We start from the raw sequence: 22,401 nt of genomic DNA, 5'->3' as shown, positions 1-22,401 counted from the left end.
TATTAATCATTATTTATGGTTTTGTTCTAAAGCTTCATGAACTTGTTTGTTTCTTTTATTTGGATTGCTGTAATGCTTTATTAGCTGGTTGTCCTGCATCCTCAATAAACAAGCTACAGTTAGTCCAAAATGCCGCCGTTAGAGTTCTTACGAGATCAAGAAAATATGATCATATAACACCGATTTTATCATCACTGCATTGGTTACCTATAAAGCTCTGTATTAATTACAAGGTATATTGCTACTGACTTATAAAGCCCTAAACGGCTTAGCTCCAGTCTATTTAACGGATCTTCTATCGCCCTATAATCCATCGCGCTCTTTAAGATCACTAAATTCAAGGCTTTTGGTCATACCTAGGATATCCAGAACCACCAAAGGAGGGAGAGCATTTTCACATTTGGCTCCAAAACTCTGGAATAGTCTTCCTGATACTGTTCGTTGCTCAGACTCGCTCTCCCAGTTTAAAACTAGATTAAAGTCGCATCTCTTCAGCCAGGCATTCATATAATCCTACAGTTCAAACTACAATCCGGCCTCTAGCTCATAAATGCCAGAGGAGAACTGGCCCCCGACTGAGCCTGGGTTCTCCCAAGGTTTTTTTTTCTCCATTAGGTCACCTGATGGAGTTTTAGGACACCATTAGGTCACTTGATGGAGTTTTTCGGTTCCTTGCCACTGTTGCCTTTGGCTTGCTCAGTTGGGGATATTTTGGGGATATTTAATTTAATTTGATCAATCAATAAATTCCTCTTGAAACAAACTTTGTTGTATTATTTTAATTTAATACTGTGAAGCTGCTTTGATACAATCTGTATTGTGAAAAGCGCTATACAAATAAACTTGACTTGACTTGACTTGACTATTTTCAGCACACAAAGGGATTTTTTTTTAATACTGTTCCATCATTAATGAATAACTACACAGGAACAGATTAATAATGCAATATTAACACTCTAGCAACTATTAACCAGAGATGGACAGTATTTTAATTAAATGTATTTAAAATATGTAATTGCTTTTGAGTATTTTGTCATTTGTATTGTCCTTTGTAATTTGTAATTAAATACTTTGAGAGACTATATTTTGTATTTAAAATACATATTCAAATATGTCATTTTATTCTTGCATTTAATATCTTTCATCACCAGGCTTAATAACATCATACACATAAAATAGGAATAGGACTAACAAATAGTCGATCACAGTTTAAGTTTCTGGCTAGATGCGAGAAAATCACGTGAAACATCAGAAGCGGAAGTTGCCATAGTAAAGTAAACTTTTATAGCGGTAAATGAGAGACTACATTAAACATATTTTTTGTGTTCCCATTAGAAAAACACCTAACAAATAAAAAAACAGAGAGATTGATAACGGCAAAGAGAGAACTATGTCAATTTAACCGACACTCCCACAGCCGCTGAATCACAAACACCCTCACAGCAGCATTAACTAGTTTCTTGTAATTTGCTGCAAATGTAATATAATACAAAGTATAGTATTATAAATGAACATATATTAAAAAAAAAAATGTAAATACAAAAAAAATTGACATATAAAAAACTTTAAAGGATTTAAAACGCGTCATCAGTCGGTGAAAGGGTCCAGCTCGCTCATTGTGAACAAGGTTAAATCAAGCGGAAACCTCTCCGTCTCTCTCATGAAGCCAACACTTCAGTGACTTAAACTGCAGTTCATCGACTGGCCGCTAGAGACAGGCTCCAAAAGGGAGTCATTCCATATATCCCCCGTGTTTAAATGCCTTAAACTTTTCAGCGGAAAAAATTTTTTTTACAGCCTGCCAAAAGTGGTTTTAGTCTATATAGCTAATTTTGCCCTTCATGACAACTGTGAGGAGGGTGCATTTTTTTTAACTCATCCATTTAAATTATATTAAGGTTAAAAGTTCTGCTTAATTAAGGGCGTGGCCTGTTGAGTGACAGGTGGATTGCCGCCGCTGTCACTACTAGCCGTTTGTCTGCTGTCTGTTAGCGTCACGTCACCTCAGCTGATCCCAGCCGCTGAACTTGCCATCTCTGAAGTTCCTAAATTCCTTTCGCTTTTTTCAGGATTATTTCATACAATTTAATACACTCATTACTTCGCCCACGCCGTTGGATTCCGTCGTTGTTGAGTATGGAGAGAACAACCAGCGCTGTTTCTCAGTTGTTTTCCCCTGTGAACATGCACTCATGGATGTCGGACAATTTCGTTCCTTTTTGGAGTTTTCAGATTTAAAGTCCCACTCCGATCATATTTTGATTTATTTTTAAACATTCTCAGTGGTCTTTAAATGATGATTATGCCGTTTTTAGCCAAAATCACAAAACCTGTGCCGTTTTCTGGGACTTCTCTTCAGCAGAGCGGCAGTAGCTCATTAGCAATTCGCCTCTGCGTTGTGGGCGGAGCCGTTGGCTGAAGCGAGATACATAGGCAGCAACAGCCTCTTTCTGTCTTTCTTTCTTTCTGTCAACACAGAAAACATTTCATCACTGGATAGTTTTTTTCGTTTAATTAAAGTGTTGTTTTATGTCAGCTGAATGTCCGGAACGCTTTTCAGAGAAGATAAGGCAACTTATTTAGCACAATTCACACCCAGCGGCAATTCAGAAAAAGAAAAAAAAATCTCTGAATGCTCCACATGAAACTTTGGTCTTCCGACCTTTTACCGCCGTGTCGATTTATTTTGATTAATATGTGCGAGGGAGAGAGAGCAAGACAGTGCTTAGTTTGGAGACGGTGAGGTCTTGTTTACATTTTCGCCTGGCTCCGAAGACAGAGTGCGCGCGCGCGCGTCCGGGTCTCTCTCTCTGCTCGTTCTTTCAGTTATAAACATGTCCTGTCACAAGCGCAGCAGTTCATCTACATTACTCACCGATCAAATAAGACTTTGGCGGGACAAAAAATCACTTTGGCGGGCGCTAAAACAAGTTCAATGCAGGAAAATTCATGCGTGAATTTAACTGAGTAGTACATGACCATGCACTCGCACAAATGCGACCACATACAATTTTTACTCGCACATTCTCAAAAAATGGTCGCAGTCTGGAACCCTGGAACGTAATCCATTCATCTCTCACAGCAACATGTTTTGGTAAAGCATGAAAGCTAATACCAATATCTCTCCTCTTAGCATTGCAACCCGCTACCGCACATAGGTATTGATCCGCCATCGTCTTCTCTACTCCTCCTCAGAACCTGACCGACCGGGCGGGCCCCGCCCAGTGGAGTTACTACGTCACAACTCCAGTCTATTTTAGCCGGCATTTTAGCGTCTGCTACTGATTCACAGCCATTTGAATGCAGAAATACTCAGAAATACAACTTTGAGCTTATTTTTCTCAAGATATGTCCTCTAGCATAAGAAAAATGCCACAAGAACATGTTAACACCTAGAAAAACATGATTTTCATCGGAGTGGGTCTTTAAAAACATCTATAGATATAGAGGCTACACTCGTTCTGCGGTACCGTTGCTCTCACGGAACAGATAGACTATATATATGCTTATTTCACTTTTTAGTGTTAAATAAAAAGTACCGTCCGTCAGATGAAATCCTGCAGTGTCAGTGCTTTCTCCGTCCATGCAATAAATGCACATCCTTGAATGAGCGCGGATTTCTAGCGCAATTACTTGAACTTCTGATGTAATATCTTTGGTTTGACCCATTTGAGAGACGGACAAAATCAGAATTTAAAAAGGACTGAATAAAGCTCTCGACGAACTTGACGTGTGATGCCGTGCTACAGACTGACATGTATACGCATGAATCACTGTCACACACACACACACACGCTCAGATCAATCTTGTAAATTACTGCATAATACATTTTTAACTAGCAGAATAATACAGCATCACGACACACATAGTCTTTCTTTTAGCTATGTCTTCTAAATATTATATTATTTAGTTTTACGCTTTAACTATTGGCTTTACATCATCAAGTCAGCTGTCACTTTAGCGCAAGGCCCTGTGCGGTCGCACACTTGGCCCTTGCAACGGTACTGCCACTAACATATAGCATTATTTCTCCTATGCTCCTTAAGCCCAATTTATACTTCGGCGTCGAACTCACGCCGTAGCTACGTCGTAGTCTGTGTGTAGCGCGCGTACCCTTCGGCGTACCCTGACGTGCACCTCTCCAAAAATGTAACAACGCGTCAATTCTACGCAGACCGCAAGCGCTGTGATTGGTCTGCTAGAACCCCTCCCTCGGGTTTCACACGCTCCCTCTGCATGTGTAATTGCGCGTCAACGCGAACATTGACACAGAAGTATAAATGAAAACCAGCGTAGCCTACAGCGTAGAGGCTCCGGAGTAGGTCCAACGCAGAAGTATAAATCAGCCTTTAGCCTCCCAGCCAGCAGAGCCATGTGGGGCCCAAATGGGTTTGACTTGGGCTATCTAACTGGGACCCAGACAGTCTTGCACCCAGTTTCCATGTAGGCCCCACATGGATTTGCCCAGATGAAATGAACACTGCTTAGTGTGCACACTACAGGCTGTTTAATGTAACACTTAATCAGTGTTGGAGGTAATGAGATAATTAAGTGATTGAATAATGATTTTGTATTAGTGAAGAACACCTGCTGTTAACAATTATAATCACTGAAGGAAAGAGAAACACAAGAACTACCTCCAGCCACAGCCTTGGATGAAATCAACTGAAGATAAAATACATTAAATCTCTCAAGATCTGATTAAACAACTCTACAAACAGCATTACCAGCTTCACTTATTAGTAACCAGACAGACTTTATTTATGTCAGACATCTACAGAAGTTCGTATTAAGAATTAAGAAGAGGTTTGTTTCAATGGTGCAATGCATTCTGGGAGCCATGGATAAGTTTTGTATGATGCACTCAAATTGCATTGCACTATGAAACATGTCACCATTGTTGAGATTCATATGCTGATTCTTGATGTCTGTGTGCGAGTAAAACTCACAGGAGCCCAAAATATGTAAATGATGTGTTAAAAATCATTTGATGTTCTGAATAAATTCTATTATTCTCTTGCTGTAGAATCACAACAATAAAACAGAATTAATAACATACTACCCGTATAAACATCCCACATAATATCAATGAGATAAGCCAATATATAATGATGATTATATTCTTATCATCAATCAGCTTACAGCATCTGAATATATTTTCTCTTGCTGTTCTTGTCATAACAAACAGACACAGTTGCCTGAGAAAAACTAATGTTAAAAAGTCAAGAGGCTGACTAAAGCACACACTGATCGCCACAATGGTAACATCAAATCAAACTATTACTTTCAAATAAGTAATCAACATCTAAACCTCTTCTTAATTCTTAATACGAACTTCTGTAGATGTCTGACATAAATAAAGTCAGTCTGGTTACTAATAAGTGAAGCTGGTAATGCTGTTTGTGGAGTTGTTTAATCAGATCTTGAGAGATGTAATGTATTTTATCTTCAGTTGATTTCATCAAAGGCTGTGGCTGGAAGTAGTTCTTGTGTTTCTCTTTCCTTCAGTGATTATAATTGTTAACAGCAGGTGTTCATCACTAATACAAAATCATTATTCAATCACTTAATTATCTCATTACCTCCAACACTGATTAAGTGTTACATTAAACAGCCTGTAGTGTGCACACTAAGCAGTGTTCATTTCATCTGGGCAAATCCATGTGGGGCCTACATGGAAACTGGGTGCAAAACTGTCTGGGTCCCAGTTAGATAGCCCAAGTCAAACCCATTTGGGCCCCACATGGCTGTGCTGGCTGGGCTGAGTTAACTCGATCACGTCGTGCTAGGCGGGCGATGTTTCAGTAAACAGGCTCCTCAGCTCCACCCATGTCCGCCTCTTTGCCCATTTTGTTTATCCGGGAGTGACGCGCTGCCAAGATGGCGACGGCCGGCTCCGCCCACTTTGGGCTTCAAAAATGCTATTCAGAAACGTACGGGTGACGTCACGGACACTATGTCTATATTTTTTTACAGTCTATGGTTCAGATTCAATCAAGAGAAGAAGCTGCTTTTGTGCTCAGTCAAACTGCTTTAAGGTCAAATTTATTATCAGATATTTTTCACTGAATGTCTGATTGGACAGAAGATTAGCACAAATAGCAAGAACTTGTGAATTGTCTTGCTAGCTAAAGAGTGACATGCGCTGTCTAGTGAAGCGCGGATCGCAGTTATATCATATCGTGGGTGGGTCAAGTAACAAAAATAACATTCGGATTAATTGCGGGTGGGTAATGCGCAGATTAGATGAATCATTAATGATGGTAATATTAAAACAACGTGAGTGTGTTGCTGAAATCTGAGTGGTTGATGAACTGCTGTTTGGCAGAGTAACTGCCAGATACACACAAAATTATGTCAAAATGCCCGTCTTGGAGAATATTCATAAACACTGTTGGTCGTGGCTTAAATTAATGTAAAGCCACCTTTCCACAGCACATGACATTCGGACTGTCATAATTCGCCACCAATGCCAGACGTAATGATCTTTTATTAAGACCGTTTGCTGCAACATGTAAAAGAAGCTCATTCTCGCGGTCTTCTGCACTAAACAATGATATTCTGATATTCTCTACATGTATCTAAATCCAGTTACTCTCGCACTTCAAATGATTTCTTGTAAATTTTGTTTATATTTTTGTATTTTCAAATGACAAATTATTTGACAGCAGTATTTTGTATTGTATTTAATATACATTTGATTTGTAATTTGTTACTAAATACATTTTGATGTATTTGTGCCCATCTCTGCTATTAACATCACATTTGAACAGGAAACATCAAGTCTATAAAACTTGTCAAAACTCAGCGAAATACAACAAGCGTATCGGTGAGAACACTCGTTTAAACAGCATACACACACCTGGACATTTCACTGCACAGCACATTTTAGGCATCTTTGATACTGCTTGCTATTTTAAGGCAATGTACCGTTCTAAGGGACATAAATTAAGCCTTTAACTAAAAGGGTTATTGCACTGTTTACACTGTCATATACAATAAAAGAGCCTGTGTAGCGACAGTAAATAGAAATGAACACTGCCTAGTGTCTACTTTACACAACACTGACGGTGGACTTGCGCTCAGGATTAGAGCGGACGAATTCCAAAAATGAAATTTGAAAAAAGTCCTGTTTGCGGTTGTTTATTTAGCCTTCTAGCCACATAGCAACATTGTGACGTCCCAGATCCGGCCCACATCTGGCACAGGTGGAAAGATGATCTGGCCACCATGCAGCGTGGAATGACGGCCCTTGGGCGGCTCACTCCTGTTTGCCAGATCTGGGCCACAAGCAGGCCATAGCAATGCCACATGTCAGCCAAGAGCAAAGAAATAAACCAGAACTGGACCTTATCTGAGACACAAAGTCTGTGTATATCAAATATGAAGTAATCTCAGCCTTAATAAGCCTGTTAACAAGCAGAATCACTGAAGGAAAGAAGAGAACAGAAAAAGAGACGAGCAGAAACACAAGAACTACAACTGACTTCAGCCACAGTCTAAGATGAAATCAACTGAAGAGAAAAGAAGACATTAAATCTGTGAAGATCTCAGCAGAGGAGGATTAAACAACTCCACAAACAGCACGTGTGGGCCAGATCATCTTTCCACGTGTGCCAGATGTGGGCCGGATCTGGGACGTCCCAATGTTGCTATGTGGGTAGACATTGTGTTTTTATGTCTTGTTTTTAATTTGTCAAAATGGTGCACATGTTCATCATCTGTGTGCATGAACTGCTGCTCTCATAAACTCTCATGAGTGTGAACAGAAGAGATTTTGTTTTATTTCTCGGTCTAGTCTATTTCTGAGAGTTGACTAGTTTTACCTGTGACGTCAAGCTGAACTCCAGGAATCCCCGTCCATTTTCCCTCCGCTTTATCTGTAGTAAATCTGCAGTAGTAGATGTGTTTATCAGCTTCTGTTACAGCCGTCAAAGTGATGCTGGATGTGTTTTTATCTTCACTGTTACACTGAACTCTTCCTTTTTTTTCTGGGTCTAAACACAGATCCGGTGGTTCTCCATCAGTTACAACAGTTTTGGTCCAGAAAGCTGTTCTGATCTCATGACCATCAGGATGTGTTAAAGTACAGGATATATTCACTGTTGATCCCTTTAATGCACAAACATATGAAGGGCTGTAATTCACTTCCCAATCCTGCTGACCATCAACCCCTGAAACACAGAAATGAGGAATGAAGAGGCTTTCAGGTGTTTTGAAGCAATGTAAAAAAAATATATATATCTTTTTCACAGTTCACCCTTTTTATTTTAACCGTCAGCATAATCATCCTACGGTGGCTGAGAGAGCTCAATGTGCTGCAACTGAAGAAAACATGAAAATAGAAAAAACACCAGTAAATTAAAGGCACAATATGTAAGTTTTCGCCGCCAGAGGTCGAATTATCAAAACAATAACAAAGACAAAGCTTGATGACGCCATGAAGGAGAGTGGAACGATGGGAGATTGTCTTTTTCACCATCCAGAGATGAATAGAATTCACAAATCATGTTCATGGATGAGGTAATAAATTTGTTTTTTTATAAGCTGTACATTTGATCACATAGTTTAATGTCATCGTAATGAATTTGTCACGGTTCGCGGGTTTGCTTAGATTAGATTAGAAAAACTTTATTGTCTGTCACAAGTGACAGAAATTTGTCTTTGACAAGGCAGGCTCAGATAACATAAAAACACATACAAAAAGAAAACAAATACACTCAAAACAATTTAGCCACATTAACTGTACAGATGATCGTGGGAATAAAATATTTGTTGTATATGTTTTTCCTTGCAAGTGGGACTCTGTAGCGTCGACCTGATGGCAATAACTGAAAGCATTGGTTAAGGGGGTGGGTGGGATCCTGTGTGATTGTAGTGGCTTTCCTCAATACTGACCGGGTGTGAAGTTCTGTTAAGGGAGTTTGAAGTTTTGCCTATTATCTTACTGGCTTGATTTATTATTCGTGCAACGTTGCTTGTTCATTCTGTGTGTACTGAGCAATCAGATGAGTCGCAGGTGTGCCTCGTTTATGAGTCCTATATGTAGTGCTGTGTTTGTCATGTTCAGTGTCAGATTGTTGTTTGCTGGTTCTCTGTCTGGTCTTGTGTCTGTGCAGTTTTCCGCCTGGTACTTCTGTCTCACGGATTTATCCTGCGTCTCTCTGCCAGCGTTGTTGGGTTCTGCCTGCTGAGGGTTTCTCTGATCGCTTCAGTCATCCTCGTTCTCCAGGACCGTGTTCAGCCCACTGCAGTCACCCTGCGCTGCCAAGGACTAGTGATGGCAAAATGAGGCTTCCTGAACCACTGAGACCTCGCAACCCAAAGGTTCATTACTCGAAGCTTCATTCAGCATTGCTCACTAGTGACACCTAGCTACTGTGCAAAGAAATAGCAGACAAATTAATTCATTTTGAACCAGTGACCTGAGCAGACATTTGTCCATTGCCAAGGCCGCATTAACGCACGGGCTTACCTGGGCTGAAGCCCAGGGGCCTCCCAAGTTCAGGGGCCTCCCATGTTCAGGTTCATGATGAGCTGAAAAGGTCATATTTTTTTTAACTTGTCAGATTTTGTCGCTGTATGTCGCTAGTCGCTTGTGGGCGTTGGTAGTGCTGTCGCTCTAATGTTATTGTTATGGTGCGTTCACACCAAACGCGAATAGAGCGTCTGGCGCGAGTGATTTCATGTCAATACAAACACGCGTTTACGCGCGTCTATGTCCCGCGGCGCGAATGAGGCGGCCACATCTATACAAAACACCATCACAAGTGATATTATACAACTATATCATTTTAATTTGACTAGGAATTAGGCTCAAAAGAAACAGTATGCTGTTGGGAGAGTGTTTTTATATTACCACACAGCAGTGTTCAGGGATTAAATCATTTACTAGATTAACGATCGATCAATCTACAAATTAAACTCACTCATACTGTCATAAATTACTAAAACGTCATCCGAATTTGACAAATAATAAATTGTCTTGTCCATAATAGTCAACATAATGCAGGGGAAACTGTAAAATGAACTGCAGCAGTGCTAAACTTGCATCATAAAACTACAACACTCGAACTATAAATGTATTAATTAAACTCACTGAGACTGTCGACAGTTTCTTTTCCATGCATTATTTTATTATATCCATGTTTGTGGTTAGTTACAGTCAAATCATATAAAACAGTGAAATCGCCCTTGAACTCTTCTGTCTTGCCTGCACTGCAAAGGCTTCACTGAAAGGCTTCTTTCCTATTGGTTGTCGCTCGCGAAAATCGCTTCTCATTTGCATAAAGTTGAAATTTAGTTGCTGTGTGTGTGGTTGTTAAATAAAGTGTCTTGTGTTTATGTGCTCAGTGATATGTTAATAACAATATTAAAATTAAAAACAATATTAAAAAACTCACTGTTGTAGGTCTCGAAAGAAACTAATGCATTTTGTGATGTAGATTACCTAGGCTTTTACACTTTTTTTAAATGAGACTCTATAAATCGAGGGGATGGGGGGCCTACAAAACCCCTCAGCCCCGGGGCCTAACATTAGGTTAAGGCGGCTCTGTCCATTGCCTGGGTATAAAATAAAATATGAATCTTTCTATGTCTGAATTTACTTGTGCAGAGACAAATGTCACACACACACAATTCATTAATTATTCATCAATTGTTTGGATAGTGACAGTATGAACAGCAAAAGTGACACTGTGTTGAGTGCAGTGCTTATGGTGGAGGGAGTGTAATAAAGTAAACTGCAACAGAATAGTCTGGGGTGGGAAAAGTTAAGAATTGTTTCTGGGGGGGGTTTGTGCAGTGAACTGTTACTAGTTTTAGTGCAGTGTTGTGCTTATGGGACTGGGGGATTTTTTCAAGCGTGTTGGGGTTTAGACGATTCCTCTTCTTGGACAAAACCTCTCCAGCCACAGAGGATGCAGGGGAACATAAAAATGCCAGTGCCAGCTGGTATAAATGAGGACACTGATGCTTCTGTTGAGCCCAGACAGGGGAGGATTTCCTCTTTCTTGCTGGCTCCATTACCAGGAAAAAGGAAGAGGTCACAAAAAGCAAACAAATCAAAAAGGACAATCCAAATCAAAAAGCAGTCCAGTCCAGATCCAAAAATCCAAAGCAATCCAAATTATCCTATCTAATTAATATAACAAGACTATAATATAGCTAGGCCTACTATAATTAATAATAACAATATATCTAACTCTCTGACTCTCTGACACTACTACAACTGCTTCTACTACTCCTGACAACACCCACAAGGTGGCGCGAGTTTCGAACCCTCTTTATCCGGAAGCGACACTCAGACCGAACCGATGACATATCCACACAAACCGAGGCCTCGTTTGTCATTAATCACGTGATTTTCACGTTAACAACACAAGCCTCGAATCGCGGCTTCATCTGGCACGCCCATTTTTTCTCGACACAAGCTCCGACGTCTCGGTTCAAATGTCACATCACTACCAGTGATGGGCGATACTACAAATTTCGGTATCAATCCAATACCAAGTAAATACAGGGCCAGTATCGCCGATATCGATACCGATACCAATACTTTTTCATTTTAAAAGCATGCACTTGAACTTGTATGCACTTTCCTGTGCTAGAGCAGTGTGTCATGATTTATGAGGTGAATGCATCATTAATATGCTAAATCTGAATACGTTTTCATGACTACTAGGCCTAAATATTTTGTGATTTGTGCTCTCAACTCGCCTGTAATTAGTCAGTGACTTTTACAAAACTACCCTAATTATAGTACTAGCCTACTACTAGCCTACTAGTACTAGCCTACTGTTCAAAAGTTTGGGGTCTGTAAGATTTTTAATTCTCTTCTGCATTTATTTGATCAAAAATACAGTAAAAACTGTAATATTACAATTTAACATAGGCTATCTGTTTTCTATGCCATAGTAAACTGTAATTTATTCATGTGATCAAAGCTGAATTTTCGGCATCATTACTCCAGTCATGGTGATATTTCATTTTAATATGCTGATTTACAGCTCAGGAAACATTTCTTATTATTATCACTGTTGAAAACAGTTTCATATTTTTTGTGGAAATCATGATACATTTTATGCTAATCACTACCAAGGACCTACCGCCGACCAGAGACTTCACCAGCCTTCCTGTCTTGTTTATCTTGCTGTTTCTAAATAAACCTTACCATTATTCGCATTTTGGATCCTGTGATTCGAGACCTGACAGAATTATCTGCAAGGAACATGAAATGTAATGCTATAATAGCCTGTTACTGATATGTGACTATTTGTCAAATGATTCGGTGGGTTAATGCTGCACAGTTTTACGTGTTTAAAACAATCGTACTAAAAGTACATTTGAACAAACCCAAAGTATTTGCAAGTAATGGCTAAATAGTTTTGTGCAACACATATTTATTTTCACTGCCATAGACTTGATCACCAGACTGGATAAAAAGCGTTACTGAAGTACAAACAAAGTGCAATATAACTGTGTACAATAAATAATATATATTTGTTCACCTGTCTATTAAAACACACAAAAGTCCAAGTTTGTCACGAAGCTCTCTCCATCTTGTTTTATTTCTCCAAAACCTGCTTGCCTCAGTTTATCTACATTTACGGTTGTTATTTTTTTGTTTTGTTTTTGTTTCTGTACACAGCAAATTAATAAATTAACACTGCTCAGTGTTTATATGAGTCCACACTCAGAGTGTTATAAGTAACACTGAAGCAGTGTTGAGGTTAATTAGGTAATTAAGTGATTAATTGAGCGATTATTGAGCATTATTGGAGACATCTGATGATAACAAGCAGAATCACCAAAGGAAAGAGAAACACAAGAACTACAACTGACTTCAGCCTCAGCCTTAGATGAAATCAACTGAAGATTAAAGAAGACATTAGACCTCTGAAGACAACTCCACAAACAGCATTACCAGCTTCACTTATTACTAACCAGAATGACTTTATTTCTGTCAGACGTCTACAGAAGTTCTTAATAATAGTTTGGCTTGTACTCACCGTTGTGGTGATCAGTGTTTGCTTTAGTTGGGCTCTTGACTCTGGGCATTTACTGTATATGTTTGGTTTTGAAAATTTGAAGACATATTGAAAAATATTAATAATTTCCCTTTCACCATTGTTGAGATTCATATGCTGATTCTTGATATCTGTGTTTATTCAGATGATGTTGCTTTTTTTTTTTTTTTTTAAGTGAAGTTATTAATATTTTCAAGTTATCACACCAGTGTTGAATACCAAGATGTGCAGTCCTGGGGCTACTGTACTCAATGATGTGATATTCTTAACACATAACCTTTATAACCTATATGCTTTCCTGTAGCTCAGTGGTAAGAGCATTGCGTTAACAACGCAAGGTTGTGGGTTCGATCCCAGGGGTATAAAATGTATAGGATAATGCAATGTAAGTCGCTTTGGATAAAAGCGTCTGCCAAATGCATAAATATAAATATAAAATATATAATCAGAAACTAGACTCTGAATGAGATCCGTAAATGAGACAATTACATGATGATTACATCATCATCATGTTTTCTCTTACTGTTCTTTCCATAACAAACATAGTTACAATAGCCAGAGTAATGTTGAAAAAATCAAGTGTCAAACTGCCCAAATAAAGCAAACACTGATCACCATAATGGTGACGTAGAACTTATTTTCAATAAATCATCAACATCTAAATCTCTGGTAATTTTCAATAAGAATTTTTTAGACAATTTTTTTCTATTTGCATGTGTTTTCTTCAGTTGCAGCATGTTGAACTCTCTCAGCCACTGTACATGTCAGAGTTTATTTAAAAAATCTGATAAAACGTTACAATAAGGTTCATTATGTATTAACTAACATGAACTAACAATGAGCAATACATTTGTTACAGTATTCATTAATCTTTCATAATGTTAGTTAATAAAAATAGAGCTGTTCATTGTTTGTTCATGTTAATTCACAGTGCATTAACTAATGTTAACAAATACAACTTCTGATTTCAATAATGTATTAGTAAATGTAAAAACTAATAATAACTAATAATAATAAATGCTGAAGAAGTATTGTTCATTCTTAGTTCACGTTAACTAATGAACCTTATTGTAAAGTGTTACCAAATATCAGTATAGTGAGTGAAACTGAAGACTCACCCGCAGTCATGATCACTACGATCAGAGGAAGAGACTTTATGAGAGACGACACCATAGTGACTTCTGCAATCATAAAACTGACAATTATGACATTATGAGCATCATCTATACACAACATCACAAACTCTATTGATAAAGCACATGATGATTAATAATTCACGGCTCATTGAAGGCTTGATGTGAACTGATGATGTTTCTCATGTCAGGCCTCGTGTGTCTAAAGAGCTTCACACAATATTTACACATGAATCTACAACAGATATTGAGCTTCTGGAGTTTAAATCACTTCATCAAATCAACATTCACCTAAAACAGTTTTACAAACATTAATCGTAGCTCTACTGAACTATTTTAAATAACAGTTAAATGGTCTTACCGCTCTGAAGTGTCAATGTTTCAGTGTCGACGCCCCCATTGAGAAAAACATCAGCAGTTTAAGGCGTCAGACGCTGCAGTTTTCACACTTTATAAAGAGCATCTAAATGTTGGTCTTCCTCTTCCTGGTTATGAGTGACCGTCATCTCAACTACACAAGAACAACTGGAGAAGAAAGTTAACGTCTCAGATGTCAAACACACACAAGCTTTACATGTATCTCTGTAGAGCTCAGTATTGTCAGATCTTTGTGAGAGAATATGTGAAAGATGTTTGCTTTGAGAAAGAACAGTGTAAAGATGCTCATCATGTCTGCAGGAGCGTCTGAGCAGCATCTTTACAGCTCTTAGTTTCACTTCCTGTTTCTGACACAGACTCTGTGTTTAACACATGACACACACACACACACACACACACACACACACAGTCATAACCATCAGCTACATTGAGGTTAAGTGGGTCAATGGCAGTTTCTGACAGACGACACAAGCACTCAGAGACCAGACCGACGACAGATACAGGAGAAATAGTTTTAATGGTCTTCATAAACACTAATACATCACTGATGGATCTATTTAATAACTCCTAATAATGGAGCAGTGATGTTCACTGCAGAGCCAAATGACGTCCAGCTCCTCCTCAGTGGATCTAATGGGTGGAGGGAGAGAGTTATGGGTCGGTTAGGGTGTTGTTGGACCGTCTCGCTCCACCCATTACACCCAAATTACATCCAGAGAGAAGAGCTGGACTTCTCTCTCCACCCACGACTCTGCAGTGAACAGCCTCTCAAAATAGAGGAATTACATCCATTACTCAAATCTTTCCTGCACTTCCATTGACTTTACTGTCATCTAGTGGTCAAAAAGATCCAGTGCACTTTACTGCCTTTACAGCAGCTTTTACATCTGACTCTACTAAGTTACTAAAGTTGTATGTCTTTCTATATTGTTCACTATGCGTTTATAAATCAATCATGTAAATAGGAGAAGCTAATGTGTGCTTCATTTATGTATTACAAAGATATTGTAAAAAAAAAAATGCACGTATGTAAAATGAATGAAGCTTTATACAGTCAGGATGGGAAATGAACACCCGTCACCAGCCAAATAAATACTGGAACTTTTAGGACAATAGCTGGTTATTTTGCTTCCTCTGCCAGTCAATGTGTCGCCAATCCTACATCTCAGATTATCCTTTGACCAAAAAACTGCACAAAAAATACAGTGCGAACGCGTATTGTAAGACTGGGAAAACTGGAAGAGAGGGCAACTCTCTGAGAAAACAAAGGAAATTAACATCTGAACTCTCTTGCTATATTAACATCCCCATTCGAGACACGATCACACTTGATTTGAACACCTCCCAGTTTACAATTCTGTCTCAACGCGACTGGTACAAAGGTCTCATCCCCAAAGAAGTCAGACAAAAGGTGATAAAGTTTTTAAGAGTTTAGACACATCAGCAACAAGACTACAAGACAGCAAATACAAAACAACTATTCTGCCAACTCTTATAAGCTCAATGACAATATACACAGCTTAAGAAATCAGAATGTTATTGATAAAGTAATGATGTTTATGAGCTCATAATGATGGATTATCAGTTTGTGAGGAGCATCAGATGTATATTAGCAGTAATACAGTTTAATGTGGATCTGCTGAAGTCACTGCTAGAGTCTCATATTCAGAAGATCTGGACTGAAGCTCAAGAGTTGTGTAATTAGTTAAGTTCACCTTATGGATTATAGCAGCACTGTCCTTATACAGCATAACAGTTTTAGCTTTTTCAATGAAATCCAAATTATTTCTTAATAGTTGTTCAATTACAAAAAATAAAAAACTTCTAAAAAAGAAGTGTATTATGCAGACACACACAGACATCAAGAATTAGCGTATGAATCTCAGCAATGCTGACAGATCAACTTTGAACATAAGCTCATTATTTATTTATGCAGCAATGCATGATGGGAGCCATGAATGAATTTTGATTGGTGGCACCGCACCAAGCTTTATAATTGTCACCATTGTTGAGATTCACAGGCTGATTCTTGATGTCTGTGTGTTTAAAAAATAAATAATTATTGTATAAAAACAACTTTTAAGAAATCATTTGGATTAATAATGTTAAAAATATTATGCTGTACAAGGGCAGTGCTGCTATAATCAATACAGTAAATCTAACTCACAAATTGGGCTCTATATGAGTTCAGTAATTCAGGTCAAATGATTGTGAAATAATTATTATTTTGAAACATAGTCAACATCATTAGATAACTTTTGCTATTTGTTCATCTGGCAGTTATAACTCAGTTACAGCAGCCAAACTAAATCAGAATTTTTGTTTAGGAGTCAATTTTGTCAAGAGCCCAAATAAAACAAACACTGATTACCCTAATGGTGACTTACTTTTTTTCCTTTTTTTTTCTTCAGTGATTCTGCTTGTTAAAGGCCAATTTATACTTCTGCGTCGGGTTCGCGTAGAAGGTACGGCGTAGCATACGCATTGACGTGTACCATACGTCGTACCCTTCGCCGTACCCTGACGCGCACCTCCTCAAAAATTTAACTACGCGTCGCGGCGACGCGGACCGCAAGATCTGTGATTGGTCGGCTGGATAGCATCGCGTTTCCTCCTACGCATTTCCGGAATGATCTTCTGCACTCTGCACCGCCCGCCCGCCATTTTTTAAATTCCGAAGATCAGTGAAGAGCCATGGAAATAGACCAAGTGACCGAGAGATTGCTTGAAGAAGTGCGGAAATACAGCCATCTGTATGACTCCTTCAGTCGCCATTGCTCGTAGAAACCTAAACTCAAAACAGCCGCGAGGAATGTAAACACAGTGGAACTGGAACATTAAAACCCACCCGCGCCAACTAGCGTTTCGGCGGTGTAACTGCAGAGCAACACAGACATTCGCAGAAGTATAAATGCTCACGACGGCGTCGCCTACGTGCGTAGCCTACGACGTACACTACGGCGTACACTCGACGCAGAAGTATAAATTGGGCTTAACATCAGGTGTCTTCAATAATGCTCAATCAACACTCAATTAATTACTTAATTACCTCAATAACTTTAACTCTGCTTCAGTGTTACTTATAACACTCTGAGTGTGGACTCATATAAACACTGAGAGTGTTAATTTAACACTGGGGATTTAGCAGAATCACTGAAGGAAAGACAAACACAAGAACTACAACTGACTTTGACGCACTAAGAAACAGCGTTATGTGGAAACGCACCCCTGACCTTCTGCTGTCAGTCTGAAGCTCTGGCTACGCGAGACTAATTGATCAAACAGCTTTACAAAAATACCTGAAATAGTTTGCAATTCAGTTTGATTCATTATTTTAGACAGTTCAACCGTGCACTGAATGCTTTTTAATATATATATATTGTATTGGGATGTTGTGGCCGAGCGACCACTTGGGATTTCGGAGAAGCAGAAAGGTTATTTCTTAAATCCTCAATGAAGGCAAGGTTGAAGATAAAACCCAACATTTATTAACACACTTCATGGGCATGCCCCAAAAAAACAAGCAGTTATCAAGCAAACACACTCGCCCTCGGCCAGGAGGAGGCACTGATGCTCTTCTCTTTTAACACATACAAAAACAGAATGCAGTAAATACAATCTTCCTTAATAAACAATCTATGCCATATGGTCTTTTCACCTCAGTATTCAAAAAGAACATACTTTAATATGTTTCTTCACATTAAATACACCACACTGGATACTTTATTACACAGAACAACAGTGGATGAAGTGATATTTACATGCAGTTCACAGTATGAAACAAAAAAACTCGCAAATATTCTATTAGTCATGTGTCTGTGATGAAGCAGTTTGTGAATGAGCAACACACTCTGCAGGAAAACACAATTTATACAGACTTCATATATCCAAAACAGTAACACACACACACACACACACACACACACAAAAGATTCACTCAGAAATACATCACAGTATGATATTAACGTTGGTTGCAACTTGCAACTTAACACGATGGCAATTCAGGTGTTTGTGATCAGATGCTCAGAATCTTCCTGCAACATTGATGCTGCTGTAGATCACACTGGAATCATCAGATCTGTTCAATAAGTGTAAAAAAAGACAAAATAAGATTAATCACACACATAAAACCTTGTTTCTCTGAGTCGCCTGCAGAGATTTAGGGATTGGTTCAAATCTTTAACGGTGAGTAATGAAGTGCGCCTCACCTGGCAGAGTCAGCAGGACCACGATCCCTCACGTCTCCAGACTGACCTTCAGCCTTCACACTCGTGTTCCCTGTGTTTCTGTGGTGCTGGACGGTGGCGTACTGAACCTCGTCTTCATCTCCAGCGCTCTGAGGCTTCCTGGGTCTCTCGTGTGCGATGCTTGCGTACATCAAGTCATTCTGAACGCCTGAATCACTCGTGCTCATCTGATTCATCCCCGCTGCGCTGATGTTTTCCTGAACGAACACACACAGTCCAGATGATCACACTACAATCGGTCACTGTTCCTGGATCAACATTCCTGTCCGAAAATGTAGTCCCACTACCCATAACTTGGATGATAGGTGAATAACACTGTTGAGAAGCACCTAATCCTGATTTTAAGCCTAAACTTGACATAAACTGTAAACTTGTCCCTCAAATCTGATTGGTTGATTGGAATGTTGTTCCAAGATCAACAAAGATGTTGATCCAGGAACATGTTGTACTTTGAGAAATCATGTTCACCAATTGGGATCATATTTGCCTTAAAATGTGCTGAAATAGACACTTTTCTAGACTTGCCTGTTTTGATACGCCACCTTGGACGCCAGTATCTCCTGCTTTCCTGACGGAGAGAAGAGAAACATACAGTATCTATATCATGGAAATGCACATCTTAAAAGGGGGAAATACAGGATTAAATGTGTCATAAAAGTGATTAATATGACCTGTGAGTTATAAATACACCATATATTTCCACAGCAGTTTTCTGTTACCTTTTGATTTTTATCACTACAGCAATAATGCAGATGCCGATGAGCGCCGCCCCGATCCCAGCAGCTGCGTACACACCTGTGTTCTGGACACCTGAGCGAAGAGAAACATCATTCACACGGCTGATAATGACACCAGCATGAGAGCCAACGGCACATCAATACCTGCAACTGTTGCAGACACGAACAAAGACACAGACGCTGATCTCTGAGATCCATGTTTATTCTGAGCCTCACAGTAGAAGCGTCCACTGAAACTGGAGTTAAAGTTGGAGATGCTCAAACTCTGTCCAGATCCAACAGCTGAGGTTTCAGTCTCCTTAAACCAGCTGAAGTTCAGAGCAGGAGGGTTTGAGTCACTGATGCAGTTCAGAGTCACTGAATCTCCCTCCACTATTACACCAGACGGACTGACCGACACTGAGACGCTCTTCGGAGGATCTGAAAAGACAAAAAGTGTCAAATGACATTCAGTAATTGAGCAAATAATCATCCAGAACTGATCTGAAATCAAGGTAGACTTACACATCACATTCACAGTCACAGCAGAGGAGTTCAGAGATCCATGTTTATTTCTAGCAGAGCAATAATAGATTCCACTGGCCTCAGATTTAATATTAGTGATGCTGTATGTGTCGCCAGATTGCAGAATCATTCCTCCTTTAATCCAGCTGATTTCTGCAGGAGGGGTTGAGTCACTGATGCAGTTCAGAGTCACTGAATCTCCCTCCACTATTACACCAGACGGACTGACCGACACTGAGACATTTCTTGGTCGGTCTGAAAGAGACAAAAATAAAACATAATTGGATAACTTACTATATCCAGATGATTTACTGACTCACATTTATTAACTCACACATGACATTCAGCTTCACAGCTTCAGAGTCTTTCTCTCCATGTTTATTTCTGGATCTGCACTTGTATTCTCCACCGTGATCAGAGCTGATGTTTGAGATGCTGAAGATTCTTCCAGATCCTACAATTGTTCCTCCTTTAAACCAGCTGAAGTTCAGAGCAGGAGGGTTTGAGTCACTGATGCAGTTCAGAGTCACTGAATCTCCCTCCACTATTACACCAGACGGACTGACCGACACTGAGACGCTCTGTGGAGGATCTACATGAAATATATATAACATATTTACAAATCAAAGTAGGAATGAAAAATGTGCAAATCTACATCAGAACTGGTGCAAAGTCAATGAAAAAATATAATATTTACAGATATATCAACTGAAATTATCAAACAAATCTGAATAATCTGAACTATTTCACTAATATTAATTCATATGTTATTAATACTCACATTCAACATTAAGATAAACAGCAGGAGAGGTCAGATGTTGTTGTCCTTTAACGGCACATCTATAGTTTCCTTCATCAGAACGATTGACTGACCGCAGATGAAGCTGATTCACTGTTCCATCAGTTATTCTCTGTGTGTTTCTGTACCAGATGAATGTTGTTTGTTCAGGCAGAGAGCAGCTGCTTTTACATGTCAGAGTGACTGAATCTCCCTCTTTCACTCTCTGCTGTGTCTCCACCTGCAGGTCTGACACAACAACAACTCTCTACATCATCATCAGCTTAATGAAATCATGTTATGCCAATGTAAACCAGAGGCCTACACCTTCAGATAGACAGACAGATAGATAGATAGATAGATAGATAGATAGATAGATAGATAGATAGATAGATAGATAGATAGATAGATAGATAGATAGATAGATAGATAGATAGATAGATAGATAGATAGATAGATAGATAGATAGATAGATAGATAGATAGATAGATAGATAGATAGATAGATAGATTCTTTATTCATTCGCTAGGCAAATTCAAGTTTCCAGTAGCAACAATTAAAACAAATAATAAAAACAAACAAAACAAGACAAGCTGCCCAATATACATAAATACATAAACAAAGCCCTGCTCACAGGGATGAATTAAAAAGCTATATCGTCTGAGGGACAAACGCCTTCCCTCAGTGTGTCTGTGGAACAGGACAGAGACAGCATCCTGAAGCTGAAGGTGCTCTTCTGCCTGACGATGGTATTGTGCAGTGGGTGATGGACATTGTCCAAGATGGACAAAAACTTGCTACGGGTCCTCCTCTCATGCCACAGATGTTAATGAGTCAAGTTCCACACCCACCACAGAACCAGTCTTCTTCACCAGCTTATCCAGTCCCTTTTCTTACTGCCGCTCCCCCAGCATACCACAGCATAGAAGAGGACGCTAGCGATGACCATCTGGTAAAACATCTGCATTAGCTTCTGACTGATACTGAAGGACCCTAGCCTTCTCAGGAAATAGAGTCGACTCTGTCCCTTCCAGTATACGGCATGTCCTTGGACCAGCCCAGTCTGTCGTCCAGCTGCAGAACTAGATATTTATAGGTCTGGACCACCTTCACACGAAGCCTTCGCTGAACACAGCCTGCATGTGGGGCCTCTGTCTCCTGGAAGTTGACCACCATCTCCTTAGTTTTTGCAGTTTTGAGCTGTAGATAGTTAAAGTTACACCACCTCACAAAGTCCCCAATCAGGGTCCGATACTCTCCCTCATCTCCATTCTTGATACACCCCACGATGGCAGTGTCATCAGAATACTTCTGGAGACTTCTGGTTTGGTGAGATGGCGTAGACACACGTTAAGTCTCGCTCCCACTTTTTGCCTATAATAGTTTTAAAACCCCACTATTTACTTCTACTTCGCTACAAAGTGGGCAATATCTTTGTTGCACATATTGGCATCAAATTATGGCAGCTAAATCTAGAAAACAAAGCAAAAAGGATCAGAAAGCCGAAGCGTGTGGAGACGACGGCAAAGAGGTTAACATGGCAGCCATCGCTAACCTTCTGGAGGAACACCGGGTCACTCTTTCTGCAGACTTTA

General features: G+C 39.4%; 1 protein-coding gene across 1 annotated transcript in view; it reads right to left on the bottom strand.

Moving 5' to 3' along the window:
- Positions 1-22,401, bottom strand: part of LOC309493629 (sialoadhesin-like) — a 343,044-nt gene that overhangs the window by 310,713 nt on the left and 9,930 nt on the right. The window contains exon 6 of the mRNA XM_082162774.1: positions 20,810-21,055. Within this exon, the coding sequence (XP_082018900.1) occupies positions 20,810-21,055 (246 nt within the window). The remainder of the gene's footprint in view (positions 1-20,809; positions 21,056-22,401) is intronic.

The sequence above is a fragment of the Leuciscus leuciscus genome, assembly GCF_965113295.1.
Source record: "Leuciscus leuciscus genome assembly, chromosome: 3".
In the NCBI taxonomy this organism is placed as follows: Eukaryota; Metazoa; Chordata; class Actinopteri; order Cypriniformes; family Leuciscidae; genus Leuciscus; species Leuciscus leuciscus.
Note: the sequence above shows the minus strand (reverse complement) of the source record. Positions and strands in the feature narration are given on the sequence as shown.